At 43.8% G+C, this 17,464-nt stretch overlaps 1 protein-coding gene across 2 annotated transcripts in view; it reads left to right on the plus strand.

Annotated features, from left to right (window-relative positions):
• The first annotated feature begins 13,919 nt into the window (after window positions 1–13,919).
• FBXO11 (F-box protein 11) overlaps window positions 13,920–17,464 on the plus strand; it is a 78,462-nt gene continuing 74,917 nt past the window's right edge. For both annotated transcript variants that reach the window (XM_050895073.1, XM_050895074.1), the window contains exon 1: window positions 13,920–14,184. In XM_050895073.1, coding sequence (XP_050751030.1) covers window positions 14,076–14,184 — 109 coding nt within the window. In that variant the 5' untranslated portion in view covers window positions 13,920–14,075. The remainder of the gene's footprint in view (window positions 14,185–17,464) is intronic.

The following is a 17,464-nucleotide window of genomic DNA, read 5'->3' on the forward strand; positions in this document are numbered from 1 at the left end:
CTCACACCCTGGAAACAGAAATGCAGAAGACCATGTAGGAGAGCACCACCTAGTGACTAATACCACAGTAATATCACTGGTGAAAATCACAAGAGGAAGAAAAACACAAATCGTTTAATAGTAGTGTGCCATGTCCAGTTTATTTTTATATTTTGTGTCTCTTTGTCCTTGGAGATGTCTCATTTTGACCAAATATTGTTGTAAGTCAAGAGGCAATTTAGTTTAAATTCAAAACATTGGGTTTTGGTAAAACATACCCTCTATGTTTTAAAACAGGCAGGTCTTCTATTAGAATTTGCACTTTAAACACCATAAATATGCAGTGTAGGAATCTGGGAATCCAAAACACCAAAAACTCAATTCTGCAACCATGACTCAAGTGAATAATCATGAGACATCTGTGGGACTACTTCCAGGAGCAGGAAAAGCAGCATATGTCTCCGAAAGTGCTTAGAGCAGTACAATTCTGCCAATTTTATCATGAATCTCCTATCTGCTGGTTGAAGCCGCAGCTTCTGGAGTCAAGTGCTTCCATGTGAATCTGAATTTTAACCTAAAAAGAAAAACGAATTTCTAACTCTGAAGTTCAGAGGAAAAGCTTGGGGAAGTGTGAGACACATGAACCCCCCAAACTAGAAATCACCACGAGTAATAAAGCAGCATATTTTAAAATCTGTTTGAACGCCACTGAGAGACCGTGGGCATGGGTGTCTGGAGATGACAATACTGAGCAAACTCTCTGAACCTCACTCTTGGGTGCGATGACTCAGGAAATCAGCCTTTCAGGAAAGGCCACCGCACCCAAACTCTACAGGCTTGCTCTGCTGCTGCTGCCTTCTGCTATTTCTGAACAACCCCGTGCAAGAGGTTGGAAAACAGTTCTGCATTGCTTTGGGGAGGAAAGGGGAGGAGAGGGGATACTGACAAATCCTATTTGTTTTCACAGAACAAATGTGGCAACCGCGGTTAATTACAGTTGTATTAACTCATACAACTTGTAACTACAATGCATCTTCTTCAGCAGAAAACTAGCCTAAATGCATATACAGCCCCAAGATCACCATGTACTGTATTACTCCTCTTTGTGCTTCTATTAAAAATATGAACTAACAAACAAATCTAATTATATGGCTTGTTTCTTCCCATTTCCACAATGATCACAGGTTTTCTGGGATAGTAGAACAAAGCAACCTGAAGTAGCAAACATTTCCTCTTCATTGTCTGAAGTCCGACAGGTCATATGGTTGTAATATGCTATAGGAAGCTTATTTTACTGTGTTTCTGTTGGTGTTTCCACCATTATGTGAATTTTTTGTTGCTGTTCATGCCAGTTTGTATCCTTCAGCTGGAAGTCAGTGTAGCATCTAGACTACATCTTCAAGCAAAGGACTTTTGCAAGCTGATGCCCACGGTGGCTCTGTTTAGAGGTTTGCTTTTGTTGGGGAGCAGGCAGGTCTTCCTCCTGCTTGCTTCTGAAAGCATCTTTCTTCACTGCACTTTCCATCTGCACTCTCCTTTCTTTACCATTAAGGTCAAGTCTGTGTGTTTTTCCCACTCTGCCTGTTGCATTAGTGGCACTCTGAAAGTGAGACTTTCTCTGGATGGGAAATGTTTGGTGAATTTTTAAATACCATTATTGATTTCACATTAATTTTCTTTATGAACCAGGAAAAGCTCTTATACGAGGCTGTAACAGCCAAGAAATATTTGACAAGTTGTTTAAAATCTACTGCCTGGAAGCAGTCTGATAGATCGACTAATTTAGTTTCCTTAAGTATATTCTTTAAATATACCTTATCTTCACTGATTAGTATTATCCATCCTGAAGTATATAGCATAAAAGTGATCACGTTACTACAGCAGAGGTGAATACCTCTTGGACTTCTGCTACAAGAAGTATGGGTATTTTGCTCAAAGCTGTTTTTTTCCTTTCCTTCAATGGCACATGATTAGAACATAATGATTTTGCTTCTGCACCAGCCAACACCGCCCCTGTGGCTTCTGTTTTAGGGCATCAAACCTGTAAAAGGGCAGATTCTTTCATATAAGCAAACTTCTTGCCTGTTACATCAGTTTATTTCACATCCTGTAAGTCTCCTTTTGGATGCAGATTATTGACTGCTCTTCAGTGAATAACTTTTTAGTCATTCTTTGGCCTCAGAAAATTACCTTTGAAATGTTTTATGCAAGAGTATTCATTATGAACAATTAATGTACTGAAAACGTCAGTACCTCAAGAAGGCATTATATAAAAGATGAGTAAATTTATGTTCACGTATCATTCAAACTTCCTGCACTTTTCATTATTCTAAAATGTATATCTTACCTTGTAGTACAATAGCTTATATGAATTTGATGACCTGAATGGAATAATGTCAGAACTGCCTTACTGTGTATTTTAGAAAAGGAAGGCAATCAATTAAGAGTTTTCTTTTCTCTACCACTATTTTTAGGTAAGACATCTGGCAGCTTGATAGTAATTCAAAGTACTTACCCTGGAACATCTCTTTGCATGTTTTTTAGTCAGAAGCCAAAAAAAATTGGTTCAGAGGAAGCTACAGTCTACATAGAGACATCCATGTAAACTGAGAAAAGTCTTTTGTATCAATTGGGGAGTGAAAGGGTTACTTGTACCCATTTATCCTGATACTTATTAAGGTTTAAAATGTAGAATGATCTGAATTTAAACCTCTTAAACTTTTCCCCTTGACATGTGGAAGGATCTCAGATTGTTTCACTTCATTTAGTAAGGTTCAAGCCTTAAAAATGATGCATGTTTCACATCACAGTCCAAACACTCTAGAAAGTATTTTAAAGATACTGCCAGCTAATTAAACAAATCGAGGAGCAGCAGATTCTAATCTAATTTACAGTAACATGTGAAGTAACAGCATCAGTCACTTCAGTTGGTCTGCACTGCTGGAAGGGAGATTAGAGCACAGGTCACTCTACATGACTGACTGCAGTCACGGGTAGCACATACCTCTCTCGTCATGTCACAGCACCACACCTAGGAGAAGACAAGCAGAGAAATTCAATGGCTGGTTCCTCCTCGGCAAGAACAAAGTCCCCCCAAAACCAGAAGAACCTTCAGCTCTGAGCTCTCAGTCATGGATCAACTTCCTTCTCTGGTTTACAACAGTCACTCGTCCAGGCCACAATGCGAGTGCCATCTTTTTACCTTTTTAAGGGGAGGGGCACAAGAAGGCTTGTGTTCATGAGAGAAAGGTTTATTGATTGGGCTTTATTAATTTTTTGGCTGACAGATAATTGCCAAGTTTAATACTGAATTAATAGCAGTATGAATTTTAGACAAAAGTAATTAGATTGCAGACAGATTAGGGATAAATATAATGCCAATTGTATCTCTCATACACTACAATAAAGGAAATATTGTTGGAATAAGGTCTGTATTTCAATTCAGTTATATTTCATAGGTCAATTAATTAGAATTGCTCACTAACTATAATACAAATATTTCTTCTTTGAGTGTGCTATAGTAATGGATATTTTTCCCCTTTTATCTCACGATATGAGTGATGAACAGGATGATTCTAATTAAAACCAATGCCAAACATTCCATTCCCCAATCTTCACCTTTTTATGTTCCTTCACTGACTACTCTTCCACACCTCCAAAAAATTTGACTCATAAATCAGACTGCTACCTTCTTTCTCCCACACCTCACAGGTTGAGTATGGAAATATTATGTATACATAGTCCACCACAGTGTCTTGCAACAGAATGTAGTTAGCTGTCAAGATGCTCATGCAGGCTGTGGAAACTCTATGATCGTGATAGCTGGACCTCCCCTATCCACCCAAACAAGTTCAGAGCTGTGCAAAATCCCAGCACTGGGCTGCCACAGCCCAGTACTGCCCAACATTGACTGCTGCAACTAATGTCATGCTGGAACAGAGCTTATATAAAGAAAATTTGATTTGATGCTTTTCCTTCTTCTCAGTTGTTTTCTGCATCACGTATCACTGAAAAAAATGAAGTAAAATGCCCGACTCCATTTTTTGTTGTGAACAAATATTATGCTAGTCCATACTGAAAGTGGTTCACAGAAGTAACGCTATCTACACAGATGTAAATCTAAAAAAAACCAACTCGCATCAGAATGTGCCTGGTTTTGCCAAGCAACGTTACAAGACAAAGTCATCCATTTAATCACACACAGTAATAAGATCACCAGTTCGATAAAAAAGGAAGACAAAGATCAGCTGTTAGGAAATGAAGATTACAAAACAAACAATAAAGGTTGAACATTTATAAACTTCCAGAGCAACAGCTAGTCTACCTATCTTGAACATGCACTTGCAGTGACTGTCAATAACCTGTATACATAAAACATCATAGACACATCACTTCCCTTTATCCCATTCCTAATAGGAAAATTCTCTAAAATGTTAGACTAGTCTTGTCTTACTCAAGTTTTCCTTCTCATCTTAGCTAACTGAGACTTGAAAATACATAATCTTGATTTTCCATTTTCCTCTTCTGCTTTGCTGTGAAGAAAACCATAAAAACTTAAGCTGAGGAACAAGAAGATGTAAGACTTTCAGTGACTCAGTAAATCTGAGTTTGTAGTACTGGACACAGACAAGTGGAGGAAAAAGAGACTTTATTTAACATATTTAAACCAGTTCTTTTGTAAGCTGTCCTTACAGTGAATATGCATTTACCTATACTATATAAATTTCTTCAAGGCCTAGATCACACTGATGCTCATCACCAATAGCCAGTGGAGAGGATTTTACAGTGCTATTGATCTCATTTACACACACATTCTTCTGAAAGGATGATCTCTTCTCCATCTCTGCTTGTCAGCATAAAATTGATGAGATCCCAAGACATTAGTTGTAGGCAACTGAGAGAGAGAAGAGCATTTTCCATATACAGCACAGTTATTCTTTATCAGTTAATTTGGGTGAATTCCTGTTTTTATGTCCTTTGCATAATGAAAAGGTCACATATCTTTTGGTATTTATGTTCACATGCTAGGTGACATATAGTCAAGACTAGAGAATACACACCTATAGGGCATTTACCACACACTCTGCTAAGGAAGCAATGCAAGCACTCAGTTCCCTTCAGCTGCAAAGTCCTTGAGTCTTCCAGGATGCAACCCACTCACCTTGGCAAGCATAAACACCCATCATCTCCAGATTAGCTAGTTAGTGGCAAATAAACATTCAAGACTCATTACAAAGACCATCACCCTGAAAGTGAAACAAATCAATATTCCACACAAAACAGCCTTTACTCAAAGTCCTGGAGTCTCCAGATGGACAGAGATTACAAGACTATGCTTCAACCGGCAACGCCATAGCGAAAGGCATCGAGAATGGTATGTCCGGAGAAGGTGAGAGCTGACCTATTGAGGACAAGAGGACAGAGTTCAGATCTCACCAGAGAAACAGGATCATTGGGGAGACAAAAAGATCACAACCAAGCCTTTGACCGGTGTGATAAAGATGGGATAGGAAAACCTTTGAGATCTAGAATAACCTAGGATGACAGCCGAGCAAAGATTCAAAAGGAGATACCTGCAGCATGCTACCCTGAAAATCTATTATATTTTGTCAGTTATCCTTAGCAAAATACTTTCTGTTGTTGATTAGCTGACCCTGCTGAGGTATAGGAATGTTTACATGTAAAATGGAGTACAAATAGGAGCAAAAATGTCCCCACCATGTGGATAACTGGAAAAACCATGCAGCACTGGAGAAAGTCATCTGTAGGTATTGACCTGTAAGACATTCCTTGCCAACTTCTCTGCCACTTGCCCTCAGCAGTGGAAGTCCAAAGCTCCTTGAAGGCAACAACCAACATCACCACCACGTGGCAATGAAGAGAAATGAACTGCTTAAAGTCATTACATAGCTTGAAGTCTATACTCACTGGGTGATCCCAAGTTGGTCATCTTTTAAGTACATGCTGCCACCTGCTTAAATGGATAGCTCAATCAAGAGACATAATGTGGTGCTTCATCAGGAGCCCGAACAGATCCAACAGCAGAGCAGCTATGTCTGAGAGCATTCCAGTAAAACATATCTAATTAAAGATGACTTTCACCCAAAGGCCCAGGGAAATGCTAAAGGCATGCTTCCAGGATCAGAGTAAGCCAATCTGTATGCAAGCTTCCTTCACCACATAGGGGCCATCCTTTCCCACCACTTCTCTGCGCAAACACTTGCACATGTGCCTGAAAAATAGCTGTGCTTTCAGCTGGATTAGTTTTCAGTCGGATTACCTCCTTGATCTGCCTAACTGTGCTGCTGCATAAATGCTAGTTGACAGAACAGGGGACAGGGCAGGGGCAGCAAAAAGATGCCTGTGAAGAGCAGGATTGCTTCTTAATAGCAATGACAGTTCAGACCCTGACTGCAAAATGCTCTTCAGGGCATTCAAAAACCCTTTCTGGGGAAATATCTTTCAGTCACAAGGATAACTAGACCTTTCCCCCCCACTCATCAATAAGCCATGACTGAGAGATCCAACTGAGACTGCGAGATGGAGAAAAAGGACCTAGACTCCTCTCTTCTAGCTGCCCAACCTAGAGAAGGAGCAAACTGGCAAGACATACACATATGACGTGCTACGCCTTTTTTTTTTTCTTCTGGGTGGGTTCATGGGAATTTATTTCACAACCTTTCTATATTTAAAGAACTCCTCTGTAGAAAAGCATACAGTTTTGGAGCAGGACATTCAAAATGGCATTGGTCTACCAGGCAGCAAAGTGAAAAACTGTAATATTCCTCATATTCTGCCTTTTTAGTGTGAAGAACTCGTTCCCACCAGTAAACAAAATCAGTTGTTTGTAGGGTAAAATTGTCAGATAATACCAATAGCACCCACACCCACCCGCTCTCAAGATTTTAAGTGAAGGCAATTGTACCACATGTATTCATGTACTGATGGTGAGACTACAGACACTTTTGGTTTCTTGTCTCCAGGACTGAAATAAGTATCACTTCTCACTGCTGACCTGCCTCTGTATGGAGATGCCGAATCCCATTTAAGAAGCACTCTTTGGATGCTCTACAATGCCGCCAACAGTTTGACATGTTGAAAATGAAGACTGGGATTTCTGGTGCTCATTTCAGATTTAGCTGCTCATAATGAAGATGAAGTAAAGTGTCCTTAACTGCTTCTGCCACTCTAGGCCCGTCTTGGATAAGCATCAGGGAGCATGAGTGCTTTGTAAAGATGGGGAGGCTCAGAATCCCACTGAGAGATTTTTGGGGAAGAACTATCCCCCAAACCAGCAAAAACTCCCCTAAAGAAGCCATTTTTTCCTTTGGTAGGTCTAAATCTGGAGGCAAGCCCTCATTCAACTCCAGCCTCTTGGTATTAAATGATTGATTTTTCCAGCTGGTGGTATTGGAGGTACTTCTTGTAAACCTTTCTCATTTGGGGCTTGACTCAATTCATTATGTTGAAAGATTTGTTCAGGCTGTATCCTCTTCAAGGCAATATAAACAACAGACATACCAGCCATATTTGGGGGTGGGAAACCCCAGTTTTAAAGACAAAACTTGTCACATGGACACACTGCTGATGCAATAAGCAAAACAAAAGTAGACCAAGAAAAAAAAATTGAGTCCAAGACAAATTTGAAACTAGAAACTAACAGCAAGATCCAGGGAAATTTCTTAAATCTGACCCACAGACTTGAGAGGAACTACAAGTATAAGGTGCAGCCCATGCTTTTTTCTCCCTGTACAAGCATGTTTGAAAAGGAGTAGTGAGAAGCAAACCCTGAATGAATGACAACCACTGAGTCAAAATATTATCTATCTCAGTATTATACTGTGTCTGGACAGATCATTTGGGAGAATCATGCTATTTTGACAGGTCACCCATAAAATTATGTGATTTGTACCCAATGTATTTTAATTAATTTTAGCAATGAAGCTTTGTATCAGTTCAGACTATCAGAAACATCTAAATTCAGTACAATCCAGAGGAACAAGCTTGGGGACTCCAGTGGAGGGCTGTGGGTGACACTGGGAAAACAAGGCTGAAAATGTAGATTGGATGCTTGAGACAGTTCCACCTTCACATGCAACAGATATCATCCACTCTACCTCCTCAGCATAAATTCCTGTCATCGACCATAGGCAGTCTGCACAGTGACATCTCTGCCCCAATGCTGCCTTAAAATTGTCATTCAGGCTTCATCTCTAGTATAAGCAGTTGCTCCTTTCACTCTGAGCTCCAGATCTCTTACACTCCTCATTTATAGCTGGGATTGAACATATCATTTCCTCAAAATTTCATTGACACCAAGGTAGCTATTGACCCCATTTCCCACACGCTCCCATATACAGCACATCAAGCTGCACAAGCGAGCCTGGTACCGAGCCCCGCTTGCAAGCCTGCTTCTGACTCTCAAGGGGCCAGTGGGTTAGTCCCTGTGTGACAGCCCTGCCAGAGGCCACCACCCAGAGCTCTGTGGTAGCAGCCCACAGGACTGCTCCCCGACCCCATACCTCCCTCCTTGCTAGTGACCCAACAATATAAAACTGGGTGCTTTTCCCATCAGCTGACATCCCTCAGATGGGAAGAGCTTCATACACCCTCTCCCTCCCCTGAAAACACTCCCCAAAAAATCCAGAAGGCAGCTGATGTGTATATATCTACCTGACTATAAAATTTCTACCAGGACAGCCAATAATGTTAAAACTCAGACACCATCCCTCCAGGACTTTTTTCAGCAGTTACTTTTATTAAAAAAATAATGAGAACTGAATATGAAAAATAATGAGGCTTCCAGAGAGCTTTTGGTAGGGTAGGGCAGAATCAAAATTAACATGTTAGCTAAACATGTTGCAACTGTCATGTGATCTTATAGGAAACAACACACATTTCCCCACCCTGAGGTCTTTATTCTTTCTGCAGAAACCAGGTTGGTACAGCAACAGAAAACATCCCAGCCACAGACATTCACCCAGAAGGCAACCCACTAAGGTCAGCTAACATCAAGCTAGATTTCAGGAGACATAGATTCCAGGAAAATGGAGGGGAGATTTAAGAGTCTTTTTCTGTAAGAGTGGCAAGATTTAGCTGCATTAGATGGAATGCAAAACACAACTAAGAGGAACTGAGGGTCAGAGAAATTGCAACAAAATGGCATTAATATTTTTGAGCTGCAGAGCAAGCAGGTTCAACCAGCTCTAGGTATCGCTAGCTATTTCTGAAAGGCTCACTTCTTCCAAGCTTATGAGAAACAACCCCCTAGGTTTAAAGAATTTAAAGTCAGTAGTCCACACTGGGTCAGTCCCAAATCTTCAATGCAGTATTTTTAGTCCAGGGATATATTAACAGCTTATGAGATGGTTAGACATAATAGGCAAAAGTCTTATGCTTCTGAAAGCAGTAATGTGACACTGTGGAGAAAGCCTTAGATAAGGACTCCTGTACCCTGGGTTCTATTCCTGGCCCTGTTAATAGCCTATAAATGCTCTTGGGCAAGTCATTTCAGCCCTTTTTGCTTCACTTTCATCTGTAAAGAGAGGTAGAGACATGTGGCTCCTTTGCAAAGCCACCTGAACTGATTCAAAAGCACGATAAAAACTGACTCCTTGTATTTCTTGTTCAAATCCACAAGCTGTAGCTCTGCAGTGGGCTTTGTGTAACAAACTGCAACAGTGCTCTCAAAATATTTCTTGTTCTCTCACAAATATTAGGAAGCAAAAGCTAGTGAGAATACTGTGCATTTTCCACTTAATTGCAAGCCAGCAATTCAGTGTTTTTTTTCAATTTGTAGTTTCGGAACAATTTTTAATAGAGCTTTAGGCCATCATATACAAGTTGAAGTCTGTTCTTATCTTTTGTGAACCCCTTAGAAGTAATCCACAGATCACCATTTATTGAAATCTATTATCCTAGACTTGTTTTGATCAACTGTTAAAGCAATACTCACATCCTCAGGGCAAGAAAGGATCATAACTTACATGAATCTGTCCCACATTCAAAGCATTTCTAACAGTCTCTGAAGCAAGGTTTTTCAGGTTGCTAGTAGATGTCTACATTAAAGGGAATAAAACAGTGGTGATTCCTGCAGATCACCCCGGCCTGAATCAGCCTTGCTGACTTAACAGTTTACACTGCCCCACACCCACTTCCCAATCCTGCTTATTCTGTGGCCCCACCATCTCTACTCTCTCATCTATTCTCTACTGAGATTCTAGAAAAGGAATACTTAACTGTTCCATTATCTGCATCAGATCTTCAAGTTGTTTTAACTGTCTTCTTCACTTTAGAGCAAGTTACGTGAATCAAAGTCACTCTTCTGTCTCTGCACGTCACCCTCACAAACAAATAGGAAGCCCTATATGAGTATTTCCTTCGCTACAACTTGCACTACTTCTCTCTATGAAGCTGCCTCATTAGCTATAAAGCTCTAACTATTCTATGTTAACACATAATTAACAAGTTACTGTTATTATCACTAAGCTCTCTCTGGCATCCCTTTCTCCATGCAGGAAGGAAGGTGATCTCTTAAAAGCAGCAGCCAACTCTTCATCTACATACAGAGAACCAAATATCATTAATGTTTAAATACATATACATTTGAAATTCAGTACAGCTTAGAAGATAGTCTTATATGATGAGCTAGCACTTGACAACTCTACCCAACTTGCTTATGCTGTAAATGGTCCAAGTAAACTCTTCACCCAGGTCCTATGCCCTTCTGTTCATAACATGAAGTTGTTCATGGGTCACCAGAAGGTGATTTGTGGCCAACATAACCAGTCTAGCAAGCATTTATATTGTAGACAATTATGCAAAAATATCACAGTATAGTTTAGTTCCACTTTCCATTCCCTCTCTGCCCAATTTAAATAAAGAAAAAGCTGTCTTAACAAAGGCAAAGTTATCTTGCCACTATAAATTGCACCCACATTCAGGAATGGTTTATTAGCACATCACACAGGATGGCTTAAAGCATCTCCACAGTGGTCAATACAATGAAGCCTTAATATTAGTTTGGACTTTCAGTGTCATTTTCGTCACAGAACAGTGTTTTTCCTCTCAGAGGCTGTACAGCAGCAATGGAGGCACAGGATGGCTAAGTGTAACATTTTAAAGATTGACCTACAAAACTGAAATTATAATCAAGTCCCAGTCATCACAAATCAGATAGGATAGATTTAATTTTGTTATGAGAAGAAATACAGAGTTCTAGTCAAAACTGTTTTGATGAATTTTCAGGCTTTCTAATGTCTGGCCTTCTAAAGCATAGCCAAGAATATTAGACAAGAGCACTGTAACTATTTCTCTACTCCATGCCTTGTAAGCTACCAATGAATGCTTACAGGTATCACTTTTTGCACCAGTAATTATTTAGTAACTTCAACAAGTTTGTCTTATTCAGCATGTGAGGTTCTCATCGTATCAACTCAGAGCATTTTTCACAAGCTTCTGCATAACCTTCTATAGGTTGCCCTCAATGCATTTTGGCTAAGTCAGTGAGACTACACATTGGACCTGCTTATACATAGACTCACATTTTGCCCATTCATAGTAAGTTTTGCCAGACTCCCACCATCATGTCCCTAACACAAGTTACCACCTTAAGAAGCCAATTACAAAAAGTGGTTTTTAGGCCAAGAGATCATTGGGTTTCAAATTAGTTCAAGACTTTTTAAGAAAGTCTAAAGCCTGCTCTGATTCAAGTTTTCTGTAAAGTTTTATTCTAATATCAGAAACTTTAGATTCTTATATGCTTTAGGTGAAAATCAGCTTGTCACCCATCTTGACCCTTGAACAGGTTTTCAAAGATTTAGACAGAGTACTAGAAGTTTGGAGTACACCGATAGTGAGCAACTTCAGGTAACCGTGCAACACTAAGAATTCATTTGCTGGATCTTGGCAAAGAGAGCACAACTAGAACAGTTGAACAGAAATGCATTTAAACTATTAAAATACTGTATTTAAAGATTATAGTTTTTTAATGATGTGAAAATCCTTAACCATGTCACAGTAAGTTCAGCACAGTTCTTAGGTATGGTCACTCTTCCCATTCAACAGTTAAAGCACAGTTTCACAATGCTGCTATCAGAAGAAAAAATATTTCTTATGATATGTACATATAATTGTGTAGCTCTACGGAATATTTAGTGCACTAGCCTGGTAATTGTTATGACAGAAACTGGCCCCAAACAGAATGACATTTATTCTCTTTCCCTATGAGGTTCTTTTCACAAAAGCTTAACTTTCTTATTTTTTCCCCTACTATTAGAGAAGGTGGCAAGAATTACTTCTCAGGCATGGAAAAAAATCCTCCACTGTTTCTCCAGTCATTCCTCAAGGCAACAAAATGCCAAGTCTAAGAAATGCTCCTTAACAGCTACTGTAAGATTCCTGGTCTGATATGAACTTCAAAGCACAATTTTACTTTACTTTAGAAGCACAAGTATAAATGTTTTTAAAGCTTTTTTTTTAAAGCTGTCATTTCCTAAAGTTATATTATACCTTCATTTGTCAGCTTTGAACAAGCTCCTGCCTAATGTGTTTTTAATTACAACCATTTATTTACATTTTATACCAGATAACACACTTTTGCTTTTCAGGCACAGACACGGACCCTGGTTCCACAGACTCCAAGTGCTTAGTTTAAGTAGGACTACACACAAACCCACCTTTGCAGCATTAGAAGCAGACTCCTGAGCAACCCTGCAAAGAGAAGATATCTTCCTTACTACTTGGATTTTGGCATCCATTTTATTAAGTGATTTCTGAAAAGGAAAAAAAGCACAACTAACTTTTTTTTTCCTGCTCTCAGGCCACTGGCTGAGCACCAACATGACAAATATAAGTAGAAGCCTCATACACTGTCTAAACTGCCAGCCCAAGATATATAGCATATTGTTGTATTAGCACAAGGCAAGGCAAACGCGAGTGTGCACACTGACCAAGGGATAGATACATTCCCCGAGTGAAAAAGTTGTTTTAACAGCCAGTCAGGAAATAAGCAGCCAGTACGTGGAAACCGAACTAAAAGGGCACCCCTAGCCCAAGCCCACACCCAAGGCAGGGTTACCAAGGCACACAGTACACACAACAAGGCATTTTCGGCAGCCGCCGCCAGCCTCCCTCCCTCCCGTGTCACACACGGCCTCAGCGGAGAGCTGCGGGCGCTCGGGCCCCTCCACACTCCCTCTCCTGCTGGCTGCCCGCGGGCAGGCTCCGCGGAGGCCCCGGCGGCACCCTTGGTGCGGGCCCACCGGTGACAGGCACCCGGGCTACCCTCACAGAGGCCGCTCCCGCCGCCGGCCGGCCCGCCCCCTCCCTGGCCCATAGGCCTCAGGCGGATCCGGTGGGACGGGGCAGCGCAGCGCAGCCCTACCAGGCCCGGCTCCCGCGCCCTCTCCTCACGCCGCGGCGGCGGCGGCGCTCGCCACTACCGGGCCTGCGCCTCGGCCCCGCCATTGCCGCTCGCACCGCCCAGCCCAGCCCCGCGCCGCGCCGCGCGACCCTGCCCCCCCGCAACCGCCGCCCCCCCGCGCAACCGCCACCCCGACCCTTATATCCTGCTCCGCCACCCCACCCCGCGCCGCGCCGTTTAGCCCGCCCCTCCCCACCCCGCGCCCCATAGAAGCGGCGCGGGGATTGGCCGCGCCGCCGCCGGCCGGCTGTGTGGGAGGCGGCGATTGGCGGAGCGCGGCCGCCAGCGACTGCCTCCGCGCGAGTGTGTGTCTCTGGCAGTGTCAATGGCTCCTCCTGCCACGGAGCAGCGACGGGCTTGAGACGGGCAGGACCGCGGGGCTCCTTTAAGAGAGGGATTTTCGGGGGGGCCGGGGAGGGGGGCCGCGGCGCGAACGTCCCCCACAGCCAGCGCTCGGGAGAGCCAGCGGCCGGCGGCTCCTCTGCCTCTCGAGCGAGCCGGCGAGGAGGCGGCAGCGGCGGCGGGACCCCCACCTGGAGATCCCCCCTCCTTCCCTGCTGCCCGCTGCTGCGAGGCGGCCGCCCCGGGGCTCCCTCCTTCCCCCCCTCCCCGACGAGGCACCGGTTGCCGGAGGATTCCCCCCTCCCCTCCCGCCACCCACACGAGTCGGCAAATGAACTCGGTCCGAGCCGCCAACAGGAGACCCAGGCGAGTGTCCAGGCCGCGCCCGGTGCAGCAGCAGCAGGAGAGGAACAACGCCGCCGCCGCCGCCGGGGATCGGGGTAAGCCAGGCGCCGCCGCGCCGAGCGGGGGCCTGCGCGGGGTTCGCCGGCGGCGCTGGGCCCCGCCGCGCCCGGCCGGGCACCGGCAGGAAAAGCCCAGGCTGCTTCACCCTTGGCTCCCGCTCAGGCCGCGCTTTGTTTGGCTTGGGCTCTGCCCCGACTCGGGGCCGCTGGGCCCTGCCGCCGAGCGGGAGGGAGGCGGGGGCTCGGCCCCTTCCCCGGCCGCGCTCCCACGCCCGCTGGGGAGGGGGGAGCCGATCGCCGCCGGCCCGTTGGGACGGAACGCGGCGAACCCCCCCCCACCCCGAACCCCCCGCCCCGTCCCCGGGGGCTGCGGGAAGGCGAGCCGCCTTCGCCCGTGGGAGCCGGTGCCTCCCCCCAGCGAGCGGCGGGCTGGGCCCCCGGGCCGGCGGAGGGGAGAGGTGACGCGAGGAGCCGCGGGGCGCGGGGGGAGCGGCGCCCGGGGGGCTGCGGGGGGGGGGAGGAGGGGGCGCCGGTGCTGGGCAACTTGCGCCGACACCTTCCCCGCCGCCGTCGGCGAAATGGTGTCCGGGGGCGGCGGCCCGGGTCTCGCCGAGCCTCCGCGGCCCGCCGCGCCGCGCAATGTTTGCTGCGCAGTTCGGCGCCCGGGCTTCGGTTACAGCGCCCGGCGGGGGGGCGCGGGCCGCGGCCGATCGGCCATTTATTTACCTCAGCCACACCGCCCCCCTCTCCCCCCGCCCGCCCCCGCCGCGGCACCCGGCGGCCCCGAGCCGGCCGGAACGGAAGGGGGGCTCCGGCCCCCCGCGCCTCAGCCCTGCCCGGCGGGTCCGCCCGCGCCGGTGGGGCCGGGGCCTAGCGTAAAAATGTTGACAATTTGGAGCTAATGGGGGAAAGCACCATTGTCTGAGGGGATGAGGAAGCGGCGAGGTGGGATTCCTCCCCTAATGGAGCCCGGAGCGCGGTCGCTAGTGCTGGGGTACGGGGGAGGGGGTGTGGGGGCGAGAGGCTGGCGGTCCCTCAGCCCTGGCACTGTCGCCCCAATGATGGCTCTTGGGGGTGCGAGTGTGCGTGTGCTCCGTATGTGCAGGGTTGGGTTTTTTTTTTTTTTTTTGAAGGCGAGATGGGGGTGGGATTGGAGGAGACATTTTGCATGTCTTATCTGGTGGATTGGATTTTAATTTTTTATGCATTGGCTGTCACAACTCTGGCATGATAAAGGAGACTGATCTGTGGTGCAGTTTTAGATGTACAAATGTCTTTTTAAAATAAAAAAAAAAGCCTTCATTGTCATCTGAATGTCTTTTGTTTGAGTATCTAGGATATCACATCGAGAACAAGGTATTTTAACTACGGAGATGCATCGTGATAAATATTTCAGTGCGTTTTATGCAATCAAAACATTCTAAGTAAATGAAGTAAAGAAAATTTAATCTGAGGAAGTATTTTTAATTCTTCATTCCTCCCCCCTCCCCTCCCTCCCCTTCCTTCCCCCGCCCCCCCGCGCACACATTGGTCAGAGCAAAGAATGTTACCCAGACCAGATTGCTGTGTATATAACCAGAGGATGTGATGTCTTATGCCCAATTATGGGTCTTGTGTAAACCTTCCAAAATCTTCAGTAATTATATAATTAAAATGACTTCTCTGGTATACTGACATTTAAAAAAACCCCAAAAACAACGAAAAGAACTTCCTCCTCTCAATGACATGCACTGAGGATTTTCATCATCAATGTTCCATATGCAGAATATAGAATTTTTCAACCCCACAGTTTACTTTTTCTTTTAAACAGATGAAAATATAACTTGTAAAGGCATCCGGAAAGGTGTGCTTATGGATTAAATGCTGTGATTATTCAGTTTTACATTGGATTGCCTGTCTCAAACTGTTCCTATGTTATTAATTTGCTAAAGATACAGGCAGAAACTTTTTCTGTTAAAATATGAGGCTGCAATTTATTCGTATTACTCTGACGTTTTGTGGAACTCTACATTCACCTAATTTTATTTTTTTTACATTGTTCATTGCTGTTTACCACTCAGTGGTGATAAAATTGTAACAAAATCAAGTTCCACGGTTTGCTGAAATTGCTGTTCCATATGGATCACTGCTAGCTTTTTCCTGGCATTTTTGAAGGTCAGTTGCACTAGGTCTGACTTGCCCAAAAATGTATCAACAGCATTAAGGTCTTTTGTTATTAGTGTGATACCTACATTTGGGGTGTCTGTAGTGCAGTTCCTGTTCTTATCTCAGAACTTGCAAGGTCTGATCCACTATCTGTGGAAGCTAATGCTAGTTTTACCTGTGAGTTTGATTGCTTTGTACAGGGCTGTTACTGTAAAGGATGATGAATAATGCTTCTAAATTATAAGATATGTATACTAGGGTTAGACTATACCACACAAGTCAGTGGTGACTTTTTTCACATTTAGTCCCAAGCAATGTAGGTCATCTTAAAAAAGACTGTACAAAAGAAGCAGTGTATGTTACTAGGAAAGGGTTTCTATTAAACTCAGATTTAAATTTGTTTTAAAAAATTGTTATTAGACAATGTGAGTGCAGCTGTGATTAAATGAAAATTATTCTTTGTTGTCGTTAATTTCTTTCCTCCATATTACAGCACAGTACTGATAAGTACAAATGTCATGGAACAGAGTTGATAATGTAGCACATAGTTAATCTTTGGAACTTCTTGTTGTTTCATATCATTAAAGTAGATTGCTTAGTAAAATGTGTACTAGGTCTTGAGCTTTATTTATTATTTAATGCTGCATAAGTAGACAGTGTTTTGCAACCGTGTAACAGCTGTTACATTTTCACCACTGGGTAAAAATCAAGTTATGACTCCTCTTATTAATAAATAGATCACTAGGGGAAAAAATGGTTTTATAAAAATCCTCCATCAAAGGTTCCTTGTAAGGGTTTAAAAATCATACAAAGCTGTGATTTATACTGTGAAGCGATTCCTATTTTAATGTGTTTCATATATGTAGTATGAATAGATCTAATGAATGCATAATCATGCTATCTACATTATACATTGATAAACAATGATGGTGTACCTGTATTGTGATTAGTGGGAAGGGAGATCATAAATGATTGCAGATAAAAAATTTTTCTCCCCCAAACTCACTGTGTTGTACAGCCAAGATAAGATGTCATCAGGATATACTTCCCAAGATGTTTTGCCTTATGTTCTGCTGTTCACACCTCCCTCCATCTAAATTAGCCACTCTGGCTACACTATGCTACTTCTGTTTTACCTTCTCCCTCCTGGTCTCTCCCCAGTCACTGGTGG

This window comes from Gymnogyps californianus, chromosome 3 (assembly GCF_018139145.2).
Source record: "Gymnogyps californianus isolate 813 chromosome 3, ASM1813914v2, whole genome shotgun sequence".
NCBI lineage: Eukaryota > Metazoa > Chordata > Aves > Accipitriformes > Cathartidae > Gymnogyps > Gymnogyps californianus.